Source organism: Mercenaria mercenaria, chromosome 8, assembly GCF_021730395.1.
Source record: "Mercenaria mercenaria strain notata chromosome 8, MADL_Memer_1, whole genome shotgun sequence".
NCBI classification, from domain to species: Eukaryota; Metazoa; Mollusca; class Bivalvia; order Venerida; family Veneridae; genus Mercenaria; species Mercenaria mercenaria.
In genome coordinates, this window is record NC_069368.1 from 72,561,723 (window position 1) to 72,587,495 (window position 25,773).

The 25,773-nt window shown below is 33.0% G+C and overlaps 1 protein-coding gene across 1 annotated transcript in view; it reads left to right on the forward strand.

Moving 5' to 3' along the window:
• LOC123566099 (myosin heavy chain, non-muscle-like) overlaps window positions 1–25,773 on the forward strand; it is a 183,160-nt gene that overhangs the window by 104,442 nt on the left and 52,945 nt on the right. Inside the window, exons 31-33 of the mRNA XM_053549186.1 lie at window positions 9,995–10,137; window positions 10,559–10,702; window positions 15,720–15,761. Coding sequence (XP_053405161.1) covers window positions 9,995–10,137; window positions 10,559–10,702; window positions 15,720–15,761 — 329 coding nt within the window. The remainder of the gene's footprint in view (window positions 1–9,994; window positions 10,138–10,558; window positions 10,703–15,719; window positions 15,762–25,773) is intronic.

A 25,773-nucleotide genomic window follows, 5' to 3' on the forward strand; every position in this document is an offset into this window, starting at 1 on the left:
GTTTAGATCATACATCAAAGATTCTAACACGACCAGCAAATAACCTACATACATGTAGAGCAAAGTCTATCTCGGGTTATTCTGCAGTAAACCACTCGTGTGCAGTGACGTCATCCGATCCAGGTGCGTAGCATGGTCGTAAAAAGTAGTTACATTTTTAGCTCGACTATTCAAAGAATAGGGGAGCTATCCTACTTACCCCGGCATCGGCGCTGGGGTGAGCGTGAGCTTCACACAAGTTTGCATGCCACCCCAAATATTTTCAAAGTCCATTGAGATATTGCTTTCATATTTTGCATACTTGTTTACCATCATGACTCCAGTCTGTAAAAAGGAGGAGGCAACTCTATCAAGCATTTTGACTGAATTATGGCCCCTTTTCGACTTAGAATATGCTTATTGTAATGTTAAAGTTTTACTCATAGCTTATATTATACTATCAAGCACTGAGAATAGTCGAGTGCGCTGTCAACTGACAGCTCTTGTTCCTAACACTGTTGATACTAGTATGTCGTGTTAGAATTGAAATAAGTTCCCAAGTGTGATTTATCATAGATTATCGCATAGTGCGGCAATTTTCCTTTGATCTTTGCAGCATGTTATACATAGTAACACACATTATTACTACAAAACTGTGCTGATATCTTACAAAACTGTTGCAGTATATATCAACACGGAAATCTCTATGGAGTTTCATAAGAAAAAAAGTGTTCCGATATATATCAGCACAGTAAAACTGTTCCGATATATATCGGAACACTTTTTCTCTATTGAGGCCCTATCAAGGGAGTATAATTTTTTCCTTTCAAAGAAAAGATGATTTTAGCTCCAGTTTACAGTTCACAGAGAAAGAATTGTCACAAACACCTGCATTTATAAAGTAAAAGAATAAATAAACTAGAATATTTCAAAAACTTGATAGTTATTGCCAAATTCAGAAATACATGAAATATATGAAATTCTGAGATTTCTCAAATGTTTCTTTTTCTTTGATTTTTTTTTACAAACAAAACAACAAGTTTTACAATATGTCTGGCCAATGAAATGCAAAGATTTAAAACCAATGCAGAAATTTGTTGGGTACTTTTATCTGGGGAACACATTTTCTAAAACAGAAGTTTTAGTGTTTCAGTCAGCGAGGCGCAGAAAGGGAATCAAAATAGTAAAAATAATAATAAACAAATTTAAATGTAAATGATATATAAATTTTAATAATAAACTATGCGATAAAACAGTTATAATATGTAGTGCTCGTGTGTTACCAGGATATATCAGAGCTAGGGGTACATCTCGTTATTTTTCTCTTCACATATCTGTCTCGGCCTACCGGCCTCGACGATATGTGCAGAGAAAAATACCCTCGATGTACCCCTAGCTCTGATATATCCTGGTAACACACTCTCACACATACTATAACTATTACATAACCCCAGTTTTTCGTTCTTATGCGAAACAATATATCGCTCAGGCCTAAGGCCTTCGTGATATATTCTTACGCATAAGAACTCAAAACACGGGTTATTCTGCGATAAACCTTGATTGGGAACTTATTATTTCTTAAATGAATGGTCAATTAAGTGACAAATATCAGTTATTGACAATAAGTGTGAACGAATGTTACTTGTATTTCTAAATGTTTCCAACAATATACTGGATCGATCACTATCTTTTTATTCTTTCTGAGCAATATTATGCCAAGTGTGTAAATGACACAACATCTTGAAGTTCATAGATTATTAGATATTGGTCTAATCAAGGATGATACTACAGAAAACTGAAAAACTGAGTTGAGTTCAACTACTGTTTTTGAAAAAATTTCCAATGGCCCCTTGAGTTTGAGCAAATGGAGTTGGAATAAATGTTTCGATATAACAGTTGAATTTTCATTTTTGTTGATTTCTTTCTTAAGAAGTATATTTGATATCAGCATTTTGTCTGTTTCAAGACCATTTCACATACACTGAACTGGCAAAAAACTTGAAATGAAGCTGTTTATTGTCTTTCAGAAATCACATATATGCCGGATATTGATTCGAATTTCTTGGTTAAAATATGTAGAAGCATAGAAACACATGTAAAATGTCCTTAATATAGGTGATAATGATTATGTTATTGGTTGCATATTGATCATAGTTTTTACAAAGGTGCCAAAATTCTGCAAAGAAATGTGTGAGGAACCTGGATGATTCTTTTTTTGTATTAGGAAAAAAAAAAACTAAGTGACAAACTTGTAGAAAAACATCTTCCCCTTTTTGGACTGAAGTGGGTAACCCAACTTGGATTTCAATTTATGTATACGTTTCGGTTTCATTTAATTAGCTTTATTTTTTTCGGATCAGTTTCAGTGTATAGATGAAATGGCCATAAAATAAAATGAAAAGGATGACAAAGGGGGCGAATTTCCCATTTATAAGATATAGGGTATACAGACGTGTAATGAAAATCAGCAGTTTCCATTCATAACTACTTCTGATAGAAAGCAATTGTGATTGAATGAGCTACAGTAACAACCGAAAATTTCTGAAAAAGCATTATCATGAACAGAGATTGGCGATTGACATTACAAGGCCGAGTCATGTACAAGGACACCTCTCTCTCCGCTCTCCTGCGTCAGTTTTTCATTTATTTGAATTTGTTGGATATATTGTTAGTGAGTGATCTTGTATAGTGAAAACTTGATTCTTTTAATTAGTGTACAATCGCTAGTTGTTATTTGATCCTAAAGGATATTGACTGTCAACAAAATCAAATCATGGTCTTCATTGAAAGAAGAAGAAAAAATGGTGTGCTTTTACACTAGAAATTAACCCCCATATATACTCGCCAAGGCTAAAATAAGCAGCTAGACTGATTGTAATGAGATATGGTGCTTTTGTTGCTGCATTCCTGCTTTTACACATCTAAAATCACTTTGTTTGAAATTATAACTGCACAAAAATAAATTAGAATCAAGCCATTTGGAGTAGTAAGTATTCTTATAATAATATACAGCATATTTTTTGGCATCTGCAAACATTATGTTTCTTGAGTTTTGCTGTTTAAGTGTATTCACTGGTCATTTAGTGTTCTTTGCTTTAAATTGTCACTGCCATTTATAATTAGATAGAAAAAATCATTTGTGAAGAGTAATTGTAGAATTACAAAACCAAGGAAAAAGGCAATGTTTTTCTTTGACAATTTGACTTTGTCAGAATTGCTCATTAATTTTGTAATATGTATAAAAAATTATGTGGAACTAATTACTTATTCACCTAGAAGAAATAAGCAACAAGTTTAGTGGTATATTAACATTTTTCTGCATATATCTTACTGGTAAAGAAGGCAGAAAATGCAATATGAACAAAAACCTCAGTTGCTATTAAGAAGCATGTTTCACTCAAAAACTAACCATCACAATAAGCTCAGTAGTGCTAAAGAAGTTTCCAACAAGGAAGCTGCAGTTGTGCCATTTATCCTCCACCTTAATTGATTGTATGTTACATTCCTAGAGCAGGACAATATTTACAAGTGATAACAAACATAAAAAGCTAGATAAAAAGTCATTAGATTTAATTCTCGAAAATGCAGCTTATTTACTTATCTGCCCTAATGGGTGAACTCTTGGAAAAGAATACAGTTAAACTTTGTTCACTCGAAGTCGATAGGACCTACAAAATTTATTCGAGTTATTTACCTAATACAGGGATTTTGCCAGGACCTGACGATGAGTTTGAGCAAAGGGTATTGTTTCAATTATCCCAGTTTGAGCAAACGAAGCTTGACTGTGTAATGCAGATAGGGAAATAGTAGTTCCTTATTATTCATAAGTCAGTGAAATCTTATTTGTAGAACAGCTGTTAATTTATTATGTCTCCCACCACACAGTGGTGTGGGAGACATATTGATTTACTCCAGTGTGTGTCTGTCACAAACCTTGTCCGCACTCTAAGTCGAACATTTCTCATCAGATCTTCACCAAACTTGAACAAAATGTGTTTGCCAATAAGTGCTCGGCTAAGTTCGATAACTAGCCAAATCGGCCTAAGCACTTCGGAATTACAGCCCTTGAAATACCAAAAAAACACTCGGATTTCGTGCGCATTTTTGACCTCAAACCAGCACCTATACTACTTTTAGAAGTAGTATAGGGGTCCTTTTGGTTTCGAAAAACTGCATGCACATGTGCTCTAAGTAAACAGTATATAAAGACTGACTTACTATTTAGATGATTAGGCAGTTGTGGGAGACAAGCGCTTTTCCTAAAAGCTGCATCTCTAGTTAGGTTTGCAGACTCGTCTTTCAGAACCTTTTAGAACAAATGGGCCATATTTAATGTCCAAAATTATTGAAGCAGTGTTTGAAAGCTATTAATTTTGATTTGTCTTTGAACTTTCAGCAGATAGATCTAGTATGTATTAACTGCAGTGAATGAAATGATGTGAATATTTTTTTCTACCAATTTGAATGAATGCATGACACATCCTGTTTTAGCTCACAGAAAGCTAATGCATACGTCTGTCATAGATATGTTCCTGACTTGTATCAAATGTTGTCATTTTTTTCATCGGTTGTTTAGGAGGTAACGAGGCTCTGCTGAGTTACTGTGTGAACAGTTACCCAAGAGCCCGATATTCTCATCCGCATCTACAGCCAGTGATCTTTTTCTTGCATACAATATTCAACAAACAGTAGTAAAAATAAAATAAAATGAATGGCATTCTTTATAGCACTTTTTTCTGACAGTAGCTTATTTAAACAAAGTGTGGGAAATCAACCTCCATAATAAGGAAGACGTCATGACATTTCAAGGACAAATAATGATGTTTTGGTTTTGTTTTATCATTTGTGGCGTAACGTTATGTATTTTTCATAAAATGACACTTTTTGAAACAAGAAATATACGATAAGGAACAAAGTGGAACTATCAAGGTATTCCATTTTTATCTCTCTTTTTTTTTTTTTTTAGCTCACCTCGCTCGAAGTGCTCAAGGTGAACTACTGTGATTGCCCTGTGTCCATGTTCCGTCCATCGTCTGTCTGTCGTCAACAGTTTGACTGTTAACACTCTAGAGGCCACAATTTTGGCCCAATCTTAATGAAACTTGGTCAGAATGTTACCTTCAATAAAATCTTGGAGAAGTTCAATATTGGGTCAAGTGGGGTCAAAAACAAGGTCATCAGGTCATATCAAAGGAAAAGCTTGTTAACACTCTAGAGGCCACATTTATGACTGTATCTTCATGAAACTCAGTCAGAAAGTTAATCTTGATAATCTTTAGGTTAAGATCGAATCTGGGTCATGTGGGGTTAAAAACTAGGTCACCAGATCAATTCAAAGTAAAAGCTAGTTAACACTCAAGAGGCCACATTTATGACCATATCTTAATGAAACTTAATCAGAATGTTAATCTTGATGATTTTTAGGTCAGGTTCAAATCTAAGTCAAGTGGAGTCAGAAACTAGGTCACCAGGTCAAATCAAAGGAAAAGCTTGTTAACACTCTAGAGGCCACATTTATGATATATCTTAATGAAACTTCATCAGAATGTTAACCTTGATGATCTTTAGGTCAAGTTTGAATCTGGGTCATATTGGGTCAAAAACTAGGTCACCAGGTCAAATAAAAGGAAAAGCTAGTTAACACTCTAGAGGCCACATTTATGACCATATCTTAATGAAACTTGGTCAGAATGTTTATCTTGAACATCTTTAGGTTATGTTTCAATCTGGGTCAGGTGGGGTCAAAAACTAGGTCACCAGGTCAAATCAATGGTAAAGCTTGTTAACACTCTAGAGACCTACTTTTAAGTTTGAAACTCATGGGAATTGATCAGAATGTTTGTCTTGATGACCTCTAGGTCAGGTTCGAATCTTGGTCATGTGGGTTAAAAAACTAGGTCACCAGGTCAAATCAAAGGTAAAGCTTGTTAACAATCTAGAGGTCAAATTTATGACTTTATCTTCATGAAACTTGGTCAGAATGTTAATCTTGATGATTTTTAGGCCACGTTGGAATCTGGGTCATGTGGGGTCAAAAACTAGGTCACTAGGTCAAATCAAAGGAAAAGCTAGTGAACACTCTAGAAACCACATTTATGACCATATCTTTATGAAACTTGGTCAGAATGTTAAGCTTAATAATCTTAAGGTTAAATTCGAATCTGGGTCAGGTGGGGTCAAAAACTAGGTCACCAGGACAAATCAAAAGGAAAGCTTGTTGACAATCTAGAAGCCACATTTATGACTATATCTTCATGAAACTTGGTCAGAATGTTAATCTTGATGATTTTAGGTCAACGTCGAATCTGGGTCGTGTGGGGTCAAAAACTGGGTCACTAGGTCAGATTAAAGGAAAAACTAGTTAACACTCTAGAAGCCACATTTATGACCATATCTTAATGAAACTTGGTCAGAATGTTAATCTTTATGATCTTTAGGTCATTAGGTCAGGTGAGCTTCATTGCCTGCTTGTTTTTATAATAAGATATAAATAACTGCATAAATCTTCTGCATAGATGTAGTTCTTTAACTATTATGTCATTTAAAGTGGAGTTTTCTAGCACTTGTGAAATCACTGGAAACTCCAGTCTGGTATACAAGAAAAAGACATTCTGTCATCAAACAATGATACAAGTTAGGAAAAAAAAGAAATAAACAAACTGATATAATTATATTTACATGTTACATTAGGGCTTTTTTTCATTGCAGATCAATGAAAAATATATTTTATATTTTATCAAATTTTACAAATTTTCTTAGGTGAGCTATATTGGACCTGCTTTTGCAATCTTGTGGTTTCTTCCTGGTAGTGTTCTAGTTGAACAATGTGTTTAAAGTGTTTTAACATAGTCACCTTTTAACATCTGATTCTTTGACAGATTTAGCATTACTAACTCGAGGTTTCAATAGTAGTTTGTACAAAAACTGAAGTAAAACTTGCTGTACTGGTCTCTTGTTGAGCAGCTAGTCAGAGAACTTTCCAAATTTATTTTTGTGCCCCCCACCCCACGCATGTTTTGTTGACATAGGTTTGCGGGGGTTAGGGTATCTTACATTTCTACATATAGGCAATATAAAAGTTTAATTAGACTTACATTGTAACATACAGCAACATAGTGAAAGAAAGAAGGAGGGCACCATTGTCCTATGAACACACATCTAGTTTGTTCTAATTTCAAACAGACTTTTAAAACCAGCCATCTGTCTTGTACCCCAGTCACACATACGGCGTGGATAGCTACGTCTAACCAAGGATAGAAATGTAGTAATCCGTATTGATCCATACCTGAACCGTATGGATAGGTACAGATTGATATGGATTACTACTTTAAGGTTCGGCTCAGGTACGGATCGATATGGATTACTACATTTCTGTCTGTGGCTATACGTACCTATCTGCGCCGTATGTGTGACTGGGGTATTAAGTAGCCAGGTTGAATTGTTCCGTCCACTGCCTGTTAAAGACAGATTTTACTATATCTGTGTTACTTGCACTTTAAGAAAGGTGTCAATAAGAAATTATTGCTCTCCAAACTGTCATAGTCAACAATTTTTCTCTCTTGACTTAATAAGCATTTTTTAGAAGTATGAATTTACTGCTTGAATTGTTAGCATGCGCGTACAGGAGAATGCCTTAAGCCACATTTCTGACATAAATTTATATTAGCCAAATTTCAAACTAATGGCTTTGCCGGAATATTCTCAGAAACTTTAGACATTATATGATATGGAACAGTGTAAACGATGACAGATATTTCAGCAAACCTTAAGAACCTCAATCCCAATCCCTCCCTGACAGAAATCTTTAGATGAAATTCAGTAAATTTTAATACTGCTGGTATTTAGCCTGATGAATAAAAACTTTTAAGAGCAGTATTGTAAAAAAGTAATTGATACATACAAGAAATATTGTGAAATTTTCATTATTTCTTATTCAAATGAAGGTCAGATTTTAAATACAGTTAAACCTGTTTCTAAGGACAGACCTTGGGAAACCCGCCTGCTTAGCTCAGTAGGGAAAGTTTGAACCTCGGGCAGGCTGTATGTTCTCAGAGACAATTTGATAAAAGATATTGTGTCTGCAATCATTCGTCCTCTGCCTCTGATTCATGTGGGGAAGTTGGCAGTTACTTGCAAAGAACAGATTTGTACTAGCACAGAATCCAGGAACACTGGTTAGGTTAACTGCCAGCTGTTACATAACTGAAATACTGTTAAAAAAACACTGTTAAACCAAAAACAAACAGTCAAACAAAGACCTTGGGAAATGAAAAATTATTAGTGGTCTTTGTTGACAGATCACAGGTTAATCAGCATAGGTAAATTAATGCTATGATCTTTATCCAGAAGTGGCCTTAATTCAGAGGTCATTATTCAGGGTCGGTCTTTAACACAGGTTTGGCTGTATCATTGAACAGGAAGTTTTTCTTTATTAAAATTTAAGGATGGTGATATTTGAAATAGTTTCTATAAAGGTGTTTCGCAAGGTTGTCATTTGAAAATGTTTCTATATAAAGCATAAAAGATTAAGATAATGTTTTATATCAAGTGTCTGATGAAAATCCTGTGGTTAATAAGGACAATCCTGTCTGTGGAGACAGCTGCTGCTTATTGCCACTAATATATAGACTGGTAAATTATGCCTTGTAAAAAAGCAGCTTTTTGAGATAATATTTAGGCAGTGAAACATCATTCATAGTTTCCATATAATGTATATGCTAGCTGGGCTTAAAATGTAATGGGACCCTGGTGATGCTTGGGGGTCTGGACACTGGAGGTATGCCTACCTTGAAACATTTTTATTTTGACATTTAAGTAGTTTTACATGCACACTTGTCATATTAATGTATAAGTAGAAACCTGGGCTTCAGTGTTTAAGCCTGGCTAAGTGCCTGATAGGTATAAAATCATGCATTAAATATATAGAGATCATGCGCTGAAGACCTTTGACTGTGCATTAAATAATTATTAGACACCACAATATTCTAAGAAAATTATATTTCACAATAGATTCACACTGTTTACATTGAATGTTAAAGTACTGAGGATCTGCAAGTGTTGAAACATAACCAGCTATTTATAACAGACCTTTAAGGTAGTTCTGCACATTTGAAAAACAGGAAGTGATGGCGTAACGTCATTTATCCGTAAAACGTAGAATAAAGCCTGGATTTAGCATAGTGAAATGAAAATCAATTTGTGAATTAATGGAAACCTGTGAGTAAATTTATTACAGTGGCACTGCGTTGCTGTATTTCTAAAGTCAAAATATGATATTAAACATATGACATTTTAAATTTCAAAATAATGTCTTAAAAGTAGCGTGAAATGTCCAGTTCACTTTACTAGTGGTCAAATATCTCAAAAATAAGCACACAGACCTATAAATTTTATTTCACCAAAATCATAGCTCATGTGTTTATTTACAACTGTGAGAAGTTTCATTAAAATCTACATTGTAGAAAAAATTCTATTTGCAAAAATTTTATGAAAGTTATGATTTTCCCATGGACTCCCATTATGAAATATTGCGTGAGGTCCAAATTTTTCTAGAAAAAAATCAAACACATGACCCTATCTTTTTTATTTGCTGAATATTTAAGGTATATTCTGAAGTTTTGAAAAATCAGAGTTTAAACAAATTCTTTATTGCAGAAAAGATCCAAACTTGCAGAACTACCTTAAGTCTGAGTAGATTGCTTGTAAATCTGATGTTACCCTGCATATAACAAATAAGGCTTGGCGCAAAACTATTGTATCTTGTTCTTTATTTATATACACTTACAATAGTTTTGCACCAAGCCCTCAAATTGTGTCATGAAATTTAGAACTACAATTAAAGTGCATTTGAAAGCCTGAGATTGGGTATGAATATACAACACAAAAATATTAATAAGATAAAGCCCCTTAAGACGAAGAATATTTATTCTTTTAATATTTTTCGAAAATATTCATGTTTTTTTAAAAAAGCAGCTTCCTCTTATGTACAATGATGATTGCTTTTTGTATGACTCAGGAGTCATTGGATGATGTAGGTACAGAGTTACGGGACATGAGAGACGAGCTTCACAAATTGATGGGAGTGATAGAGAGTAAAGACCATGCCATAGAAACTCTAGAAAATCAACTGAGGACCTCCAAGGGAGAAATTCAAATGAAGTATATTTTAATTATTTGCGCATTGATTAAAATGTTAAAACTTCCCTAAATATCCTAAAAGGAGGAAAAAAAAACACTATCACAATGTGTTTCTTTCATCAATCTTTATCATAATATGAATATTTTATACAGTTGAATTAATACAAAGTAAAATGCAGACTTAATATGACATTACATTTTGGTGTAATACTCACGTTTTGACATGAAAAGTAATAGAAATGTAGCTGTTCTTTAAGCTAACTCCTACCGTTATTCATAGCTAACTTAAATTGTTCTTTACAGCTAACTGCAATTAGTACTGGCTTGCAATATGTTTTTTAACAAAGATTCCTAGATAGGGAACACAAATAACTCTGTTACCATTTTTTGTTTCTCATGCAGGTTTATGTTCTGTTACTAATCCTTTTCTTGAAATTTTTAGGGCACAGGCAATGTCTGACCTTCAGGTGCTAGTTAGTGATCTTGAGCAGAAGAACGAGGAGTTACGACATAGTGTTGACGGTGTACGACATAGCGTTGAGGAGAAGTTGCTCTCACCAAGACGTACCAGTCCAAGTCCACCTCGGTAATAATCATACATTTTCACTGTAATTTTAATCTATATTATTTAACTTGACAAAAAATGGCATTTGTAACAGTAAAGCTTAATTCTAATAATTTGCCATCTAATGACAGTCAAAGCTAATTCTTTAAAATGATATAGATATCTGGCTGACTTGTAGAAAACAAGGATAATCCCCCACAAAATGTGTTAGGTAAGACTACTGGAAATAAGTCTGTTTCACAATCTTTTAGGTAAAACTACTGAAAATAAGTCAGATTCACAGTCTCTTACATAAAACTACTGGAAATAAGTCTGTTTCACAATCTGTTACGTAAAACTACTGGAAATAAGTCTGTTTCACAATCTGTTATGTAAAACTACTGGAAATAAGTCTTTCACAATCTGTTACGTAAAACTACTGGAAATAAGTCTGTTTCACAATCTGTTACGTAAAACTACTGGAAATAAGTCTGTTTCACAATCTGTTATGTAAAACTACTGGAAATAAGTCTTTCACAATCTGTTACGTAAAACTACTGGAAATAAGTCTGTTTCACAATCTGTTACGTAAAACTACTGGAAATAAGTCTTTCACAGTCTGTTACGTAAAACTACTGGAAATAAGTCTTTTTCACAATCTTTTAGGTAAAACTACTGGAAATAAGTCTGTTTCACAATCTGTTACGTAAAACCACTGGAAATAAGTCTTTCACAGTTTGTTACGTAAAACTACTGGAAATAAGTCTGTTTCACAATCTGTTACGTAAACCTACTGGAAATAAGTCTTTCACAGTTTGTTACGTAAAACTACTGGAAATAAGTCTGTTTCACAATCTTTTAGGTAAAACTACTGGAAATAAGTCTGTTTCACAATCTGTTACGTAAACCTACTGGAAATAAGTCTTTCACAGTTTGTTACGTAAAACTACTGGAAATAAGTCTGTTTCACAATCTGTTACGTAAAACTACTGGAAATAAGTCTGATTCACAGTTTGTTACATAAAACTTCTGGAAGTAAGTCTGTTTCACAGTTTGTTACGTAAAACTACTGGAAATAAGTCTGTTTCACAATCTGTTACGTAAACCTACTGGAAATAAGTCTTTCACAGTTTGTTACGTAAAACTACTGGAAATAAGTCTGTTTCACAATCTTTTAGGTAAAACTACTGGAAATAAGTCTGTTTCACAATCTGTTACGTAAACCTACTGGAAATAAGTCTTTCACAGTTTGTTACGTAAAACTACTGGAAATAAGTCTGTTTCACAATCTGTTACGCATAAAACTACTGGAAATAAGTCTGTTTCACAGTTTGTTACATAAAACCACTGGAAATAAGTCTGTTTCACAGTTTGTTACATAAAACCACTGGAAATAAGTCTTTCACAGTTTGTTACGTAAAACTACTGGAAATAAGTCTGTTTCACAATCTGTTACATAAAACTACTGGAAATAAGTCTGATTCACAGTTTGTTACATAAAACTACTGGAAATAAGTCTGTTTCACAGTTTGTTACATAAAACTACTGGAAATAAGTCTGTTTCACAGTTTGTTACATAAAACTACTGGAAATAAGTCTGTTTCACAATCTTTTAGGTAAAACTACTGGAAATAAGTCTGTTTCACAATCTGTTACGTAAACCTACTGGAAATAAGTCTGTTTCACAATCTGTTACATAAAACTACTGGAAATAAGTCTGATTCACAGTTTGTTACATAAAACTACTGGAAATAAGTCTGTTTCACAGTTTGTGACATAAAACTACTGGAAATAAGTCTGTTTCACAATCTTTTAGGTAAAACTACTGGAAATAAGTCTGTTTCACAATCTGTTATGTAAAACTACTGGAAATAAGTCTGTTTCACAATCTGTTACGTAAAACTACTGGAAATAAGTCTGTTTCACAATCTGTTACGTAAAACTACTGGAAATAAGTCTGTTTCACAATCTGTTACATAAAACTACTGGAAATAAGTCTGATTCACAATCTGTTACGTAAAACTACTGGAAATAAGTCTGATTCACAGTTTGTTACATAAAACTACTGGAAATAAGTCTGTTTCACAGTTTGTTACATAAAACTACTGGAAATAAGTCTGTTTCACAATCTGTTACGTAAAACTACTGGAAATAAGTCTGTTTCACAATCTGTTACGTAAAACTACTGGAAATAAGTCTTTCACAGTCTGTTATGTAAAACTACTGGAAATAAGTCCGAGTCCGAAATATCAAAATGTTAGTGTATGCTTGCCCACAGTGTTATAGACAACTAACTGTACATAAGGCATTTATGAGCACTATAAACCATCCCTGGCTCAAGTACCTGGGCTGACTGGAGCTATCATTGAAGTATCCAGCCTTTCTGTCTATACGTGCTATTTTTGAATTGCTCAAAACCCTTGATAACTCTGCCATTCTACTCATTTCACACAAATTTAGATCAATCTGTATTTTACTTTATTCCCTAAAATTAAGTTAATATTGAAATAACTTCTGTGCAGAGAAATAGATCAACTTGTAAAACATCTAGTTTGGCTTGAAACTTCTAGCAAATTCAGGTTAATGGAAAGTGTTTCCTCATGACTAAATTAAAAAAAAAACAACCATGTAAATACAGTCAAGGATAGGGTTTTGAAATTTTATTTGTGGGCCCATACATTATAAATCGTATTTCAGAAAAGGACATTTGTCACGTTTATATACACGTGAATAGTGGTTACAATTTCCAGTCTTGTTTTTCAAATTAGATGGCAGCCACCATAAATTTGCTCTGACGTATAATCCAAACAGCAGCCTTGATATTTTAACACATTCAATATTTTTTTCTCCACATGAGTGCTTAGAAGTTAATAGAAAATAATTTCTTGTATGGAAAAGTAAGTTGTCAAACAAAAAAAAAAGAAGAAGAAATTATGAGGATAGTGTTACCTGTGTCAGGTGAAAATTGGACATGTTTCTAAAAGTGATTTTATATGAAACAGAAATTTCCAAATGAATTGTTTGCGGTATTAAAGGGACTAACCCATACTTTTTAGGTGAAAAATAATTTCTCTTAGAAATCCATTAAAAGTGAGTTCTCTGAAAGTGACTTGTGGTACTCAGTTATTGTCTTAAGATTTTAAAATTTTGCAAGATATGCTTATAAATAACCAAAAATATTGTGCAAAATATAGTTAACCATTGCAATGCTTTTGAAATAACACAAAAAAAAAATACATTCTTCTTGCATCTTTACCAATATCTAGCTTTTATTTTCACCCACTTTATCACTTTTCAGTGTCATATAATTATTATACATTCTATACCAAATTTCGTGGAAAAGAACATGTTGAAAAATTTCACCCAAACTGTGGGCGAATAGCTTTAAATTTAATCTCAGATGTTTTATACAGACCATGATTTATTTTCTTAAGTATTCTAAAACCCAGATTCTGTAACCGTGACTTGTACTCAGTGGCCCTGTGTTCACAAAACATTTTTCGTTCTCAGCTGAGTTTGGGTTTGAAATTTTAGTATCAATTTTATTAAAACTTCAAAGTTAACTTCCAACTGAGACTTACCATCAATACTGAATAGCCATTTGAAAATAGTTGTTAACTTAAAATTTAGTTTTAAACATGCTATTTAGATATTAATGACAAATAAAGTTTCATTATCAAACTCAGCTGAGACTGAAAATGTTTTGTGAACACGGGGCCAGATATGATTGTGTTACACTTGAATATAATCATGTTCTATTGTTTGTTTTGTAAGCAAGTGTCAGGTTTGTTTTGCTAACAATATAGAATACTGTACATAGCATTATTTTTTCCACAGTTACATTTCGCTATTTAATAGACAACACAATTACTGTTAAAGGTATATAAGATCCAAATCTCATATTTAAAAACATGAACAATTACTTAATAAAGTTTATTTTAACATAAAATTTACAAGTTTATGTGTATAAACAGTACTATGCATTAGGTTTAAAATAGTACACACTACATACATATATTATAGATAAACACAATATAAATGTGTACTACAACTAAACAACTGGCTGGGTTTTTTTTAACAGTCAATTCTAACTGCATGACATTTAATTATGAATGTAGGTCTGTATGCAAGCATAACTGATATAATAAGTAAAATTAACTAGATTTGATGAGGATTTTATACATTTTGAAGTAAATATCTAAAGATAAAATATTATAGTGAAAGATTGCCATTGGATATCTTTAAGAATTCATACTTTATAGCTGCTTATATACTGTTAGAGATAATACTTCTTCATATTCCTTAGATTTATTTTCTCTAGCAGGGATTTTTTGAAGGAAACAAAAAATTTATAGAAAAACTAGACTAATTTCTAGTATATGACTCAGTTTCCAGAATCCAGAAAGAGGGGCAGACAATTACACAATCAGCATTTTGCAATTGTTAAAAAATACTGGACTTACAATAAAGAGTTATTAGTACTGTGTAACAGTTAAAGGTACTGACTGACAGATTGTAAGACAGTAAAAAAAGAAAACTTTTAGGTATCAGAAAATTAATGCTATATTTCATAACAATGCTTTGAAACTTACTTACTGACTGAAACATGCATATTTAGTTGTTTTTAATAACTTTTAGATTCAAAATTGAAAAGCGTTTGTAATGGGTTACTGAGGTAAACTGCCTTATTCATAAATCTTTATATTTAACTATGGTTAAATACATATTCCTCTGTGGCGTATTGGTCAAGAACACAGGTAAGTTTTTATTGCTATGGCTGCCAAGATTAAATTCCAGACATGGGCATCATTTTTTCCTCAATTTGGCATTTTCTAAGATTATGAGTTTATCCAAAATCTGGAAATCAGTACCTTTAACAGACATTATGAAGACTACAATAAATATAAATTTTAACTCAGATGAAAATGTAAGGGAAAATGTCAGTGGTATGAGAGAAACATATTGAGTATCCTTGTTAATCATTCATTGAAATATTTGTGACAGTTCTGTATTGTTTAAAGGCAATAGTAGTGTTTTATGGTATCTGTTACTATTTTAGGAAATCTAGGTCACCAAGTTCTAGAGGGTCAAGGATTCCAAGGTTATTACAGGCTTATCGCCATAGCAACGAGTGTTTTACTTATTCTGTCTTTCAAGAACACAATGTATTCCTGTACCCCTTTAAATTGTCTCCCTTTATTTTGAAAAGGTGTACTGCTAACATGTAATAATGTGTGTTTGTCTATTTTGATAACTTTTGTGTTGTTAATTGAGAAAGATGATTGTTTATAAAACTTATATATCTTGATGTTTTATATTTAAACAGTCGAACATTAAGTCAGTTAAGGAAAACAAGGTATTAGAAAAACTCAGACTTTTTACTTGTTAGCCATTAGAATTTAGCAGAACACTGTAATAGTTCAATTATTTGATTATCATACCACACTGATCCCCGAAATTGTTTCCCTACACTGGAATATTTGATCACAAAAAGTTACACTATACTCGGCTATAATAAAAAGTGACATAGTTATCAGTTTCAATAGCACACTCTCGTGTTCTATAAATAGAACATACAGCAGTTATACCATAATGCAATGCGGGAATTGAGGACAAGGATATATATAACGAATCATCAACTATCTGGGAATTAAAAAAGTAACATGCCACCTGTACAAAATTGTCACACCTGTTAACAGAATAAATAAAAGAGATGAAACTATAAATAACTAATTAAAGAAATATATCTGTAAGGAACATACAAAATATACAGACATATTATTTCAACAAAAGGATTCAAAACGGCCTACTAAGCAAATAAAGAGCACTATTTAGAAGCATGTAGCATCCATATTACCCCGTATTATACTATTTAAATCTTGCATCAGACTGAGAACGGTTTACAGTCTTAATAACAAGTTACAGTATTTTCGAATGCGACACACCGAAGAGCACTTGTAGTTGAAACTTTTAATGCTAAATCATTTTGATTCATGACGTCCAAAGAATGTATCAGCAGAATTTAAAACATAACTCATATAACTACATGTTTTTTTTTCACTTTAAACAACTGATTCACACAACACAAGACGAAAACTCATTTATGATCACCGATGTCAGTGGTCAGTGTGGATCCGTCAAATATTTCCTTTTTAAAAATACATATATATGCATGATTTGGTAGAAAATAATGGTGTTGCATTAGATTCGAACATAATCTATTAAATTATTATCAGACAACATCTAAATATTACTATCAAAAGTCAAATATCTTTTATTTATTTTGTCACACTAAGGGGTCATTTGTGATAAAACACAACATGTGTATATCACAGAGGTGTTAATTGTTTCAACGAATAACTGAATATGTGGCCGAAAATAATAATGTATATGACAGTTTACATTAAAATATACATGTTGTTCATCACATTTAAAAATTTCAATGAATTTGAATTATGCGATCATAAGATTTCTTTTTACATTCACAGATAGATCTATTAAATCAAACAATTAAAATCAAAGATTTTTTTACGAAAATATAATGTTAATATATGACGGTAACTAAGAAGAACAATTTGGATATGTGAATACATTTTTGTTTTAAATAACGCTTTCCATTTGGTATTTATACATTTTTCTGACTTATTCTACTTTTTTTAAATATTCTTTTTTAAAACTGGATGTCTCACAAAAAGAACAGAATTATTTAATAACATCCTCCATTCGTACATATATACTGATGAAAAAACGTAATTCTAACATGGATATAATATAAAGAGATTCTCGGCTAGTTTAGTGTAAATAAAAAGTGAAGAAAAACATTTGTTTGCGATGTGCACGCTAGAAACCTGAACAAAAATAACAAAATAAATGCAAAATTTATGGCTACTTATGCTATATTGTACAATGAATGCACTGGTTGTTTGTCCGCAAATTGAGTGCTGTGCTATTTTTAGATGACAGTGACGTCACAGATCCTTACATACGAGAGTGTGCTATTTGAATGCGCAAGAAATGGGTACATCTTAATCTATTAAATATCTTCTATGATTGCACTAAGATTGTTTTATGTAATATTTCACAATTGGATGAAATGTGTATAATACATAAGAAATGTAAGTTTTCCTGGTTTTTGCAGAATGGCCAATTACCATATAAGTGTGGCTCCCGTGTATTGGATGGAATTTGTATGAAAATTTGATGATCATAACAGCATTTTTAGCTCATCTGATTTTTTGAAAAAAAATGATGAGTTATTGTCATCACTTGAGCGGTTGTCGGCGTCGGCGTCGGCGTCGGCGTCTGCGTCGGCGTTGCTTGGTTAAGTTTTATGTTTAGGTCAGCTTTTCTCCTAAACTATCAAAGCTATTGCTTTGAAACTTGGAATACTTGTTCACCATCATAAGCTGACCCTGTATAGCAAGAAACATAACTCCATCTTGCATTTTGCAAGATTTATGGCCCCTTTTGTACTTAGAAAATATCAGATTTCTTGGTTAAGTTTTATGTTTAGGTCAACTTTTCTCCTAAACTATCAAAGCTATTGCTTTGAAACTTGGAATACTTGTTCACCATCATAAGCAGACCCTGTACATCAAGAAACATAACTCCATCTTGCTTTTTGCAAGAATTATTGCCCCTTTTGGACTTAGAAAATCAGTTTTCTTGGTTAAATTTTATGTTTAGGTCAACTTTTATCCTAAACTATCAAAGCTATTGGTTTAAAACTTGCAACAGTTTTTCACCATCATAAGTGGACCCTGTACAGCAAGAAACATAACTCCATCCTGCTTTCTGCAAGAATGATGGCCCTTTTGGACTTAGAAAATATCAGATTTCTTGGTTAAAGTTTTATGTTTAGGTCAACTTTTTCTCTTAAACCATCAAAACTATTGTTTTAAAACTTGCAACTGTTGTTCACCATCATAAGCTGACCCTGTAAAGCAAGCAACATAACTCCATCCTGCTTTTTGCAATAATTATTGCCCCTTTTGGACTTAGAAAATCATTTTCTTGGTTGAATTAGGGTTTAAGTCAACTTTTCTCATAAACTATCAAAGCTATTGCTTTAAAACTTGCAACAGTTTTTCACCATCATAAGTGGACACTGTACATCAAGAAACATAACTCTATCCTGCTTTTTGCAAGAATGATGGCCCTTTTTAGACTTAGAAAATCATGGGTAGGACAATATTTCTATTATACAAAAAAAATCAGATGAGCGTCAGCACCCGCAAGGCGGTGCTCTTGTTTTGTATTTTTTATGGCAGTACTGTTTGAAAATGATTATTCCTTTTAAACATGTAAAACAAGATTTAATAACTGGTATGGCATATTTGCACAAGTTTCAAATTTCTTTGCTTGGACTTTCTTGGTTTGCGAAACTAGACTAAGTGTCCTTAATCTGCTGTTATTTATATGTCAGTATAGATCACATATAATGTTCTGTTTTGAGGTTCATCACCTGTTTATCACTTATATTCCAAGACAATGTTTTACCTTTTCCTTAGCAAGTAAAAGTCTCATAGCCGAGTATATGTGATACTTGCATGTCTTTTCTGCACAGATTTTGTTAATCTTCAGTGAAAAGTGTTTAGAGTTCTTAATTTTATTATAGAAGTGTTTATTTTATTACAGATATTCATTATTTCTATTTTAGCATTCTACTCCATAGATTTTTTTTGCAAATAGCACTATTTCTGGAACAGGGAACAGTTTTTATTCATTACAAACTTAGATTTACCCTTGTCCATATGTCTGTCTGTCTTGAACTCCATCCATCCGGCCTTCTATCAGAATTTGTGAAATGCATAATCTCAAGAAGTATTTGACCTAGAGTCATTAAACATAATAAGATTATTATTCAGTATGTGAAATATTGCACCTGGGGTTTTGTTTAGGATTTCGTTCATTAACTAACAAAGTGTTATGGACCTTGATTTAGGAAAATATGCATAAAGGCCCCAAATAGTTGTTGCTCATATATCTCAGAAAAGTATCGTCTAGAGTCGTAAAGCATTATTGGAGTACACGTAGTAGTGCACATTGCATCATTTGGTTATTTTACTTGGTCAGACCAGGTTTGATCCTAACTTAAGAAAAAAAATGTATAAGGGCCTCAACAAAGTGCTGTATGTATGTTCAGAATTAGTTTACCTAGAATTTTGAACTCTTCTAGGAATATTATTAAGCCTGTGAAATTGTGCCCCTGATGTTTTGTTTGCTTTGCCAGAGTTGCAGCCCTTGTCTTACTCAAAAATTGGCATAAGGGGCTAAAACTTTGTGTCACACATACCTCAAAAAGTGTCTAACAGACTCTTGAAACTTCAGCGGATTGTTATTCGTCATGTGAAGTTGTGGGCTTTGTTTTGGATTTCACTCAGTCAGAATAGAGCCATGGCCCTTAACTTAGTCAAAAATATGCATTAAGGGCAAACAAGTTTATCTGGAGAAGTACTAAATTTTTATCGGTAGTTACTAAACCAGGAAGCTCTATAGGGATGTTGTTCAGCATTTGAACCCGCTCCCCAGAACACAAAAGAGTAACATATAACTTTTCAGTAACAGGAAGTGGGAACTCCAGTGTCCTATCGATACACATCTAGTTTGACCATTTAGAAGAAAGATAAAGAACATAGGTTGAACCATGGTATTGAGAAAATATTTTGGCAGAGTTTTGCAAATATTTTAGAACAGTTTTCAGCAAGATTTATTACAGAAATTACCATTTTGAAAAATTAAATCTAGGAATACCTTATGTAAATAAGACAATCTTAAATGAGTGAAGGGGACACAGGAATACATTGTACATCTTTCTAAGCACTGATTTCATCAATTCATCAGTAGTGGCCTATATGAACCTCCCTAAGAATATCTTGACTTGGTGTGATTTTAATTTTGAATTATATTTATTTAACATGTAAAAACTGATTAAATGGCCAGCATATTTAATGTTAAAGATGAATATGAGTAGTCTGTTAGGTTAAGTTGCCAGTCACCAGGAGGTTGTGGGCTTAAGCCAAACTGAGCCACAACTGTGTCCCTCCTTATACCACACCAAGTGTGTTTTTTTCCTGTCAGAAAAGGCAACACGATTGAAATAAGTTTCAAGCTTTCCTGACTATAGTATTATTCTGTTTTAAATGTTTAAAACACAAAACTTGTTCTGGTGATACAATATTTACTGCCTGTAAGTCTGATTAGTTTTTATCTAAATATCATAGCTTATATATCACATGGGTTTAAAAAGAGCTCCAGTGAAATTATTATATAAACAAATTGTGCCATTCTTGTAGAATTTCTTTTATTTTAATTTGTTCACTTATTTTTTCAGACAGCAGTTCTTTAACAAATTGCACACTGATTAGTTAGTTATAGATTGATCACTTATTTGTTTTTGCAATTTTATTTCTAGTGTTTGTTTGATATTGGCATTGCACACAGTGGATAAGATAGATGATTGCACAGTTTAGTTTAGCTTAGCTGGTTTAATCATAAGAAATATCAGCCTTGGATGAAACTTAAATCACCGGAAATTTAATTAAAAGCGACACAAAATCCTAAATGTTGTGTGCAAGTAAGAACTACAGACAAAGCAGTTTTATCATTGAAAGCTCAAGGTCTTTGAGTCGAATGAGCCAGAACCTTATCCAGATATTAATCACTAACCCTTTGTCATAAGCATTTCAAAGCTGGTTATTAAATGAAAGTTATATGATTCCATTATTGCCTAATATAACATGACTACTGATGAAGCCAGTTTTTGAACAGCCATATACATGTAAAAATTCATCTGATAAAGAACAGTTAGATTGAGTTTCTTTCTGATGAAAGAAAACATAGGTATTTAAGACAGTAATATTTACTTGCTCCTTGACATTATGTGGTAATTGCCCTCGGAATTAGTAGTATCTTTTAGGGGTTTTAGCCCTCAGGCCAATATACACATTTTGGAGCAATTACCACATAATGAGGTGGAGCAGCCAAATATCAAAGTGTAATAACATTTCGTAGAGCTACTTTAAATCATTATTATCACATTATTAGTTTGCTTATGCAAATTTATTACTATTGTTTATGATTTTGACTTGTTTTTGTTCTTGCTAGAAAGATAAAAGTACTAATATATAAGAAATGATTAAATGTCATGGCATTCATTAGTTTTAGCATGGAATTTGTTTATTAGATTCCTTTATTGTAAGTGCCATGTATCTTCTTAAAAGACTCTTGTGTACAAGGTATGTTCTCAGGGTATGGAAGACTGGTTTTTTGGACAACTTTTAGCTCATCTAAGCAAAAAGTGCTTATTTTGAGCTTTAGGATCATTGGATTCAGTGGTCTGTCAGTTGTCCATAATCTATTTTAAGAACATCTCCTGTTAACCACCCAGCACATTTCAAGTAAAATCATAGGAATATCATGGTTGGTCCCCTTTAAGATTCCTTTAAATAGAGGTTATCCATATAGAATTGTGGTTGAACTGACAACCAAAAGGAAACATTTAAAAATGTTCTCCTCAGAAACATCTTGCTGACTTTGAAATAATGTCATAGGAATGTCCGGTCAGTAACCCTGTACTAACTTCTTCCGAATCATTCTTTCATTCTTTTTCATTAAAAAACTTGGTCACATGGAGTGAACTAATATTCCCTATAAACTTCCGAAATCATTTCCTGAAACCAGTGCCCCAGCTTCAGAAAAAAAAATCATAGCAATTTTCTTAGGGTGATCCTCTGCCAAATTGATTCAAGTTAATCTGAATGGTCTGAAAATGCTGGGCTGATTTCTCTTTACAGCTATATGGAAAGCTTTAAAAATTTTATCCTTAGAATCCACTTGCCCAATTTCGAAATAATTTCACAACAGTATTCCTTAGCTGACCCTCTACCAAATTCTTGCAGTCACTCCATTTCAATGAAAAAACATGGTGGCCAGGGGTTGGGTTTTCTAAATGTTGCAGTATTGAAAACATTGGATGCCTTTGAAATTGCTGGCCGGATTTCAAATATTTTCTCAGCAGTGTTCCTTGGTTCCGCCACCAAAATTGTTCAGTCCAGCTGGGAAAATGAGGATAGTGATCTGGGGCCATTGTGGCCGTCATTTTTTCTGAACATTTCACTGTAGTTTGTTCCAATTTTGAAAAAAAAATGCTTATAAAGAAAAGAAAAAGAAGCAGCATTGCTTAATAAAATAACTACTGTAAATTGAAACTGTCGAAATATGTGATGTAAAGCATTTTTGTGAACACTATACAGACAGATAAACTCTCAAGTTACACTGACCTTGGCAAAATCAATTGACTTTAGTTGCATACTTCTGAGGTCTCATGTTTCTTCAAATTGTTCAGATGTAAAGTTCACTGCTTGAGGTGTCAGATTGAAGAGATAAGTAATTTAGGACTAACTTGACTCTCCTGTTTTGAATAAAGGTATTTATGTCCCCCTTTGAAGAAGGAGGGGTATATTGTTTTGCAGATGTTAGACCAATTGGGCCTCAAGAACACTTGGGCCTAGGATCATGAAAGTTGATAGGAAGGTTGATCATGACCAGCAGATGACTCCTATTGATTTTGAGATCTGTAGGTCAAATGTCAAGGTCACAGTGACCCAGAACAGTTAAACAGTTTCTCAATAATAACTTGAGAACGCTTGGGCCTAGGATCACCACACTTGATAGGGAGGTTGATCATGACCAGCAGATGACCTTTATTGATTTTGAAATCTGTAGGTCAAAGGTCAAGGTCACAGTGACCGCAGCAGTTAAATGGTTTCCAGATGATAACTTGAGAACGCTTGGGCCTAGGATCACGAAACTTGATAAGGAGGTTGATCATGCCTATTGATTTTTGGGGTTACTTAATCAAACGTCAAGGTCAAAAGGGCCTAGTTGGTTAAATCCATATCTGATTATTTATCTTGAGAACTATTTGACCTTGAGCCTTCATATTTTATTGGATGTTTAGTCTCCTAATAATTTTCATATCATAAGGTCAAGGTCAGTTAGGGTCAGATCCATTTTAAAGCATTATCTTAAGATCTGTTTGGCCTACATACTTCAAATTTCATAAGTTGATTGGACTCCTTTAATAGATGACCTTTATCAATTTTGGGTCACTGGGTCAAGGTCTTTTAGCATCAAATCCTTTATAGATCAATATCAGCCAAACTGATTTACCCAGTCTCCTTGAGAAGATGACCCTTATAATTTCCGGGTCATGGGGTCAAAGGTCAAGGCCGCTTAGGGTAAAAACCATTTTAATTCAATACCTAAAGGTCTGTTTGACCTACATTCTTCAAATTTTATAGGATGGTTGGTCTCCTTCAGTAGATGACCCCTATTGCTCTTGAACCTTGGTCAAAGGTCAAGGTCATTTAACATCTAAGGCTACCAGTGGGGCATATTTGTTTTTCAAACAGCTCTTGTTAAACCTTGAATTATTTCACATAATTTACATTCACATTCACATTATTTTATATTTTTATTGAATTAAGGCAAGTTTTCAAGATGACATTATTTTTCCATTCTGCAGATCTCCAGATGATACTTTTTAGTGCTGTTAAGGAGGTAGGATACCTTGTTACCAGGGTAAATTCAAATTAGTTGAACCGCAGTGATTTTTTGTATTTCATGTAATTTAATGTTTTAACTGCTACAATCTCAGTTCCGTTTATCTCTGTCCCTTCAAGTACAATTTTTATCCAGGTTTGAAGTACATGACCCTCTTAAGGTATTTTATATAGAAAGAAGAAGGAAAATATGGATATTTAACACTTTTCAGTGTATTTTGGTTTCATTGTTATCCGTAGAAGTCTGCATAATTAATAGTTTTACTAGTATGCGCATTAGCTTTCTAATAAAAGCTTAAAATGTATATGTCGCGGGGCTCGTGTTTCCATGGTAACGCATTTTCTCTCATTTTTCAACAATTATGTATGATAACGGGTTTTTCGACGGCTTCAGTGCCATTCTGTTATTGACCAACATGGAAAATTTGGGTAATATGATTAGCAAAATACCTAGAACTTTACATGGTACTATGTTTTTCTTAAAGTTTAAAGTAACCATGGCAACAGAGATGTTTAAAATAGCTTATATGTTGCTTTTTATCGTAATTTCTTATAAAAAAATATTATATAAAATTATCTTTCTTGTTAATGTAGCTTTAAATCATCTTATTTCTAACGTTAGTAATATTTTCGTATGAATTGCAGTTAATTTAACAAATTTCACAGCTTAAAATACTTACAGCAGTGCCCGTCGTCTGACATTTTTATTGAAAAATCGTTCTGCATGCTGCTATTATTCTCATGGATATTGTTGAAATGAAAATAAAAAGCCGAAGCTGTGTTCCTTAAATAGACCAGTGTCAACGCTTTTGAATTTTACAATTAGACATATAGGTCACGGGCTTCGTTTCCATGGTAACATCAATTTAATTCAAGACACCACAATTTAATACTGAAAATTGAGCTTAGTTTTAGTATTTAAGTAACAAAATATCAACGGAAACTGGGAAATAGGTATAACAAATCAAACTGCCCAATTTTTATTTGTAGATGACCGTAATAAGTTACCTTTCAGTCAACTATATTCCCAATCACATCAGTTACCATCATCCATTTTCTTACATTCCGCATAACATTTCCATATAATTACATAAAAGAAGCAAAATATTGATCATTTTTCAGAGCAAAAGACTAATAAAAAGTATTTCAGCAAATAATGGCTGTTTGAAAATAGTTCAAATAAAGAAAAAGCACAGAATAACGTACTTTCAAAATAAAAGCTATTAATTTTGCGCGGTAACTGACACGTAACGTCATGACGTCAATGACGTCATTTTAAGGCAACAATGTTTTGAAGCGTTTCTGCGGCAATTCATTCATTATTTCTGCATTATTAAACCATTAAACATAAGATCGGAGGCAGGTTCAAGATTTATTTCCAGAAGAATGGATATACAAACACATTTAGTTTGTCGTAAACGTCGTCATAAATGGTCAAGTTAGCTTCCGGTTGGACATGCGCACTTACAAATATCAAGGTAACCTACCTCCTTAAAGTAAAACTAATGTAAATACGACAGTTTAATTGATTTAAATGTATCACTGACA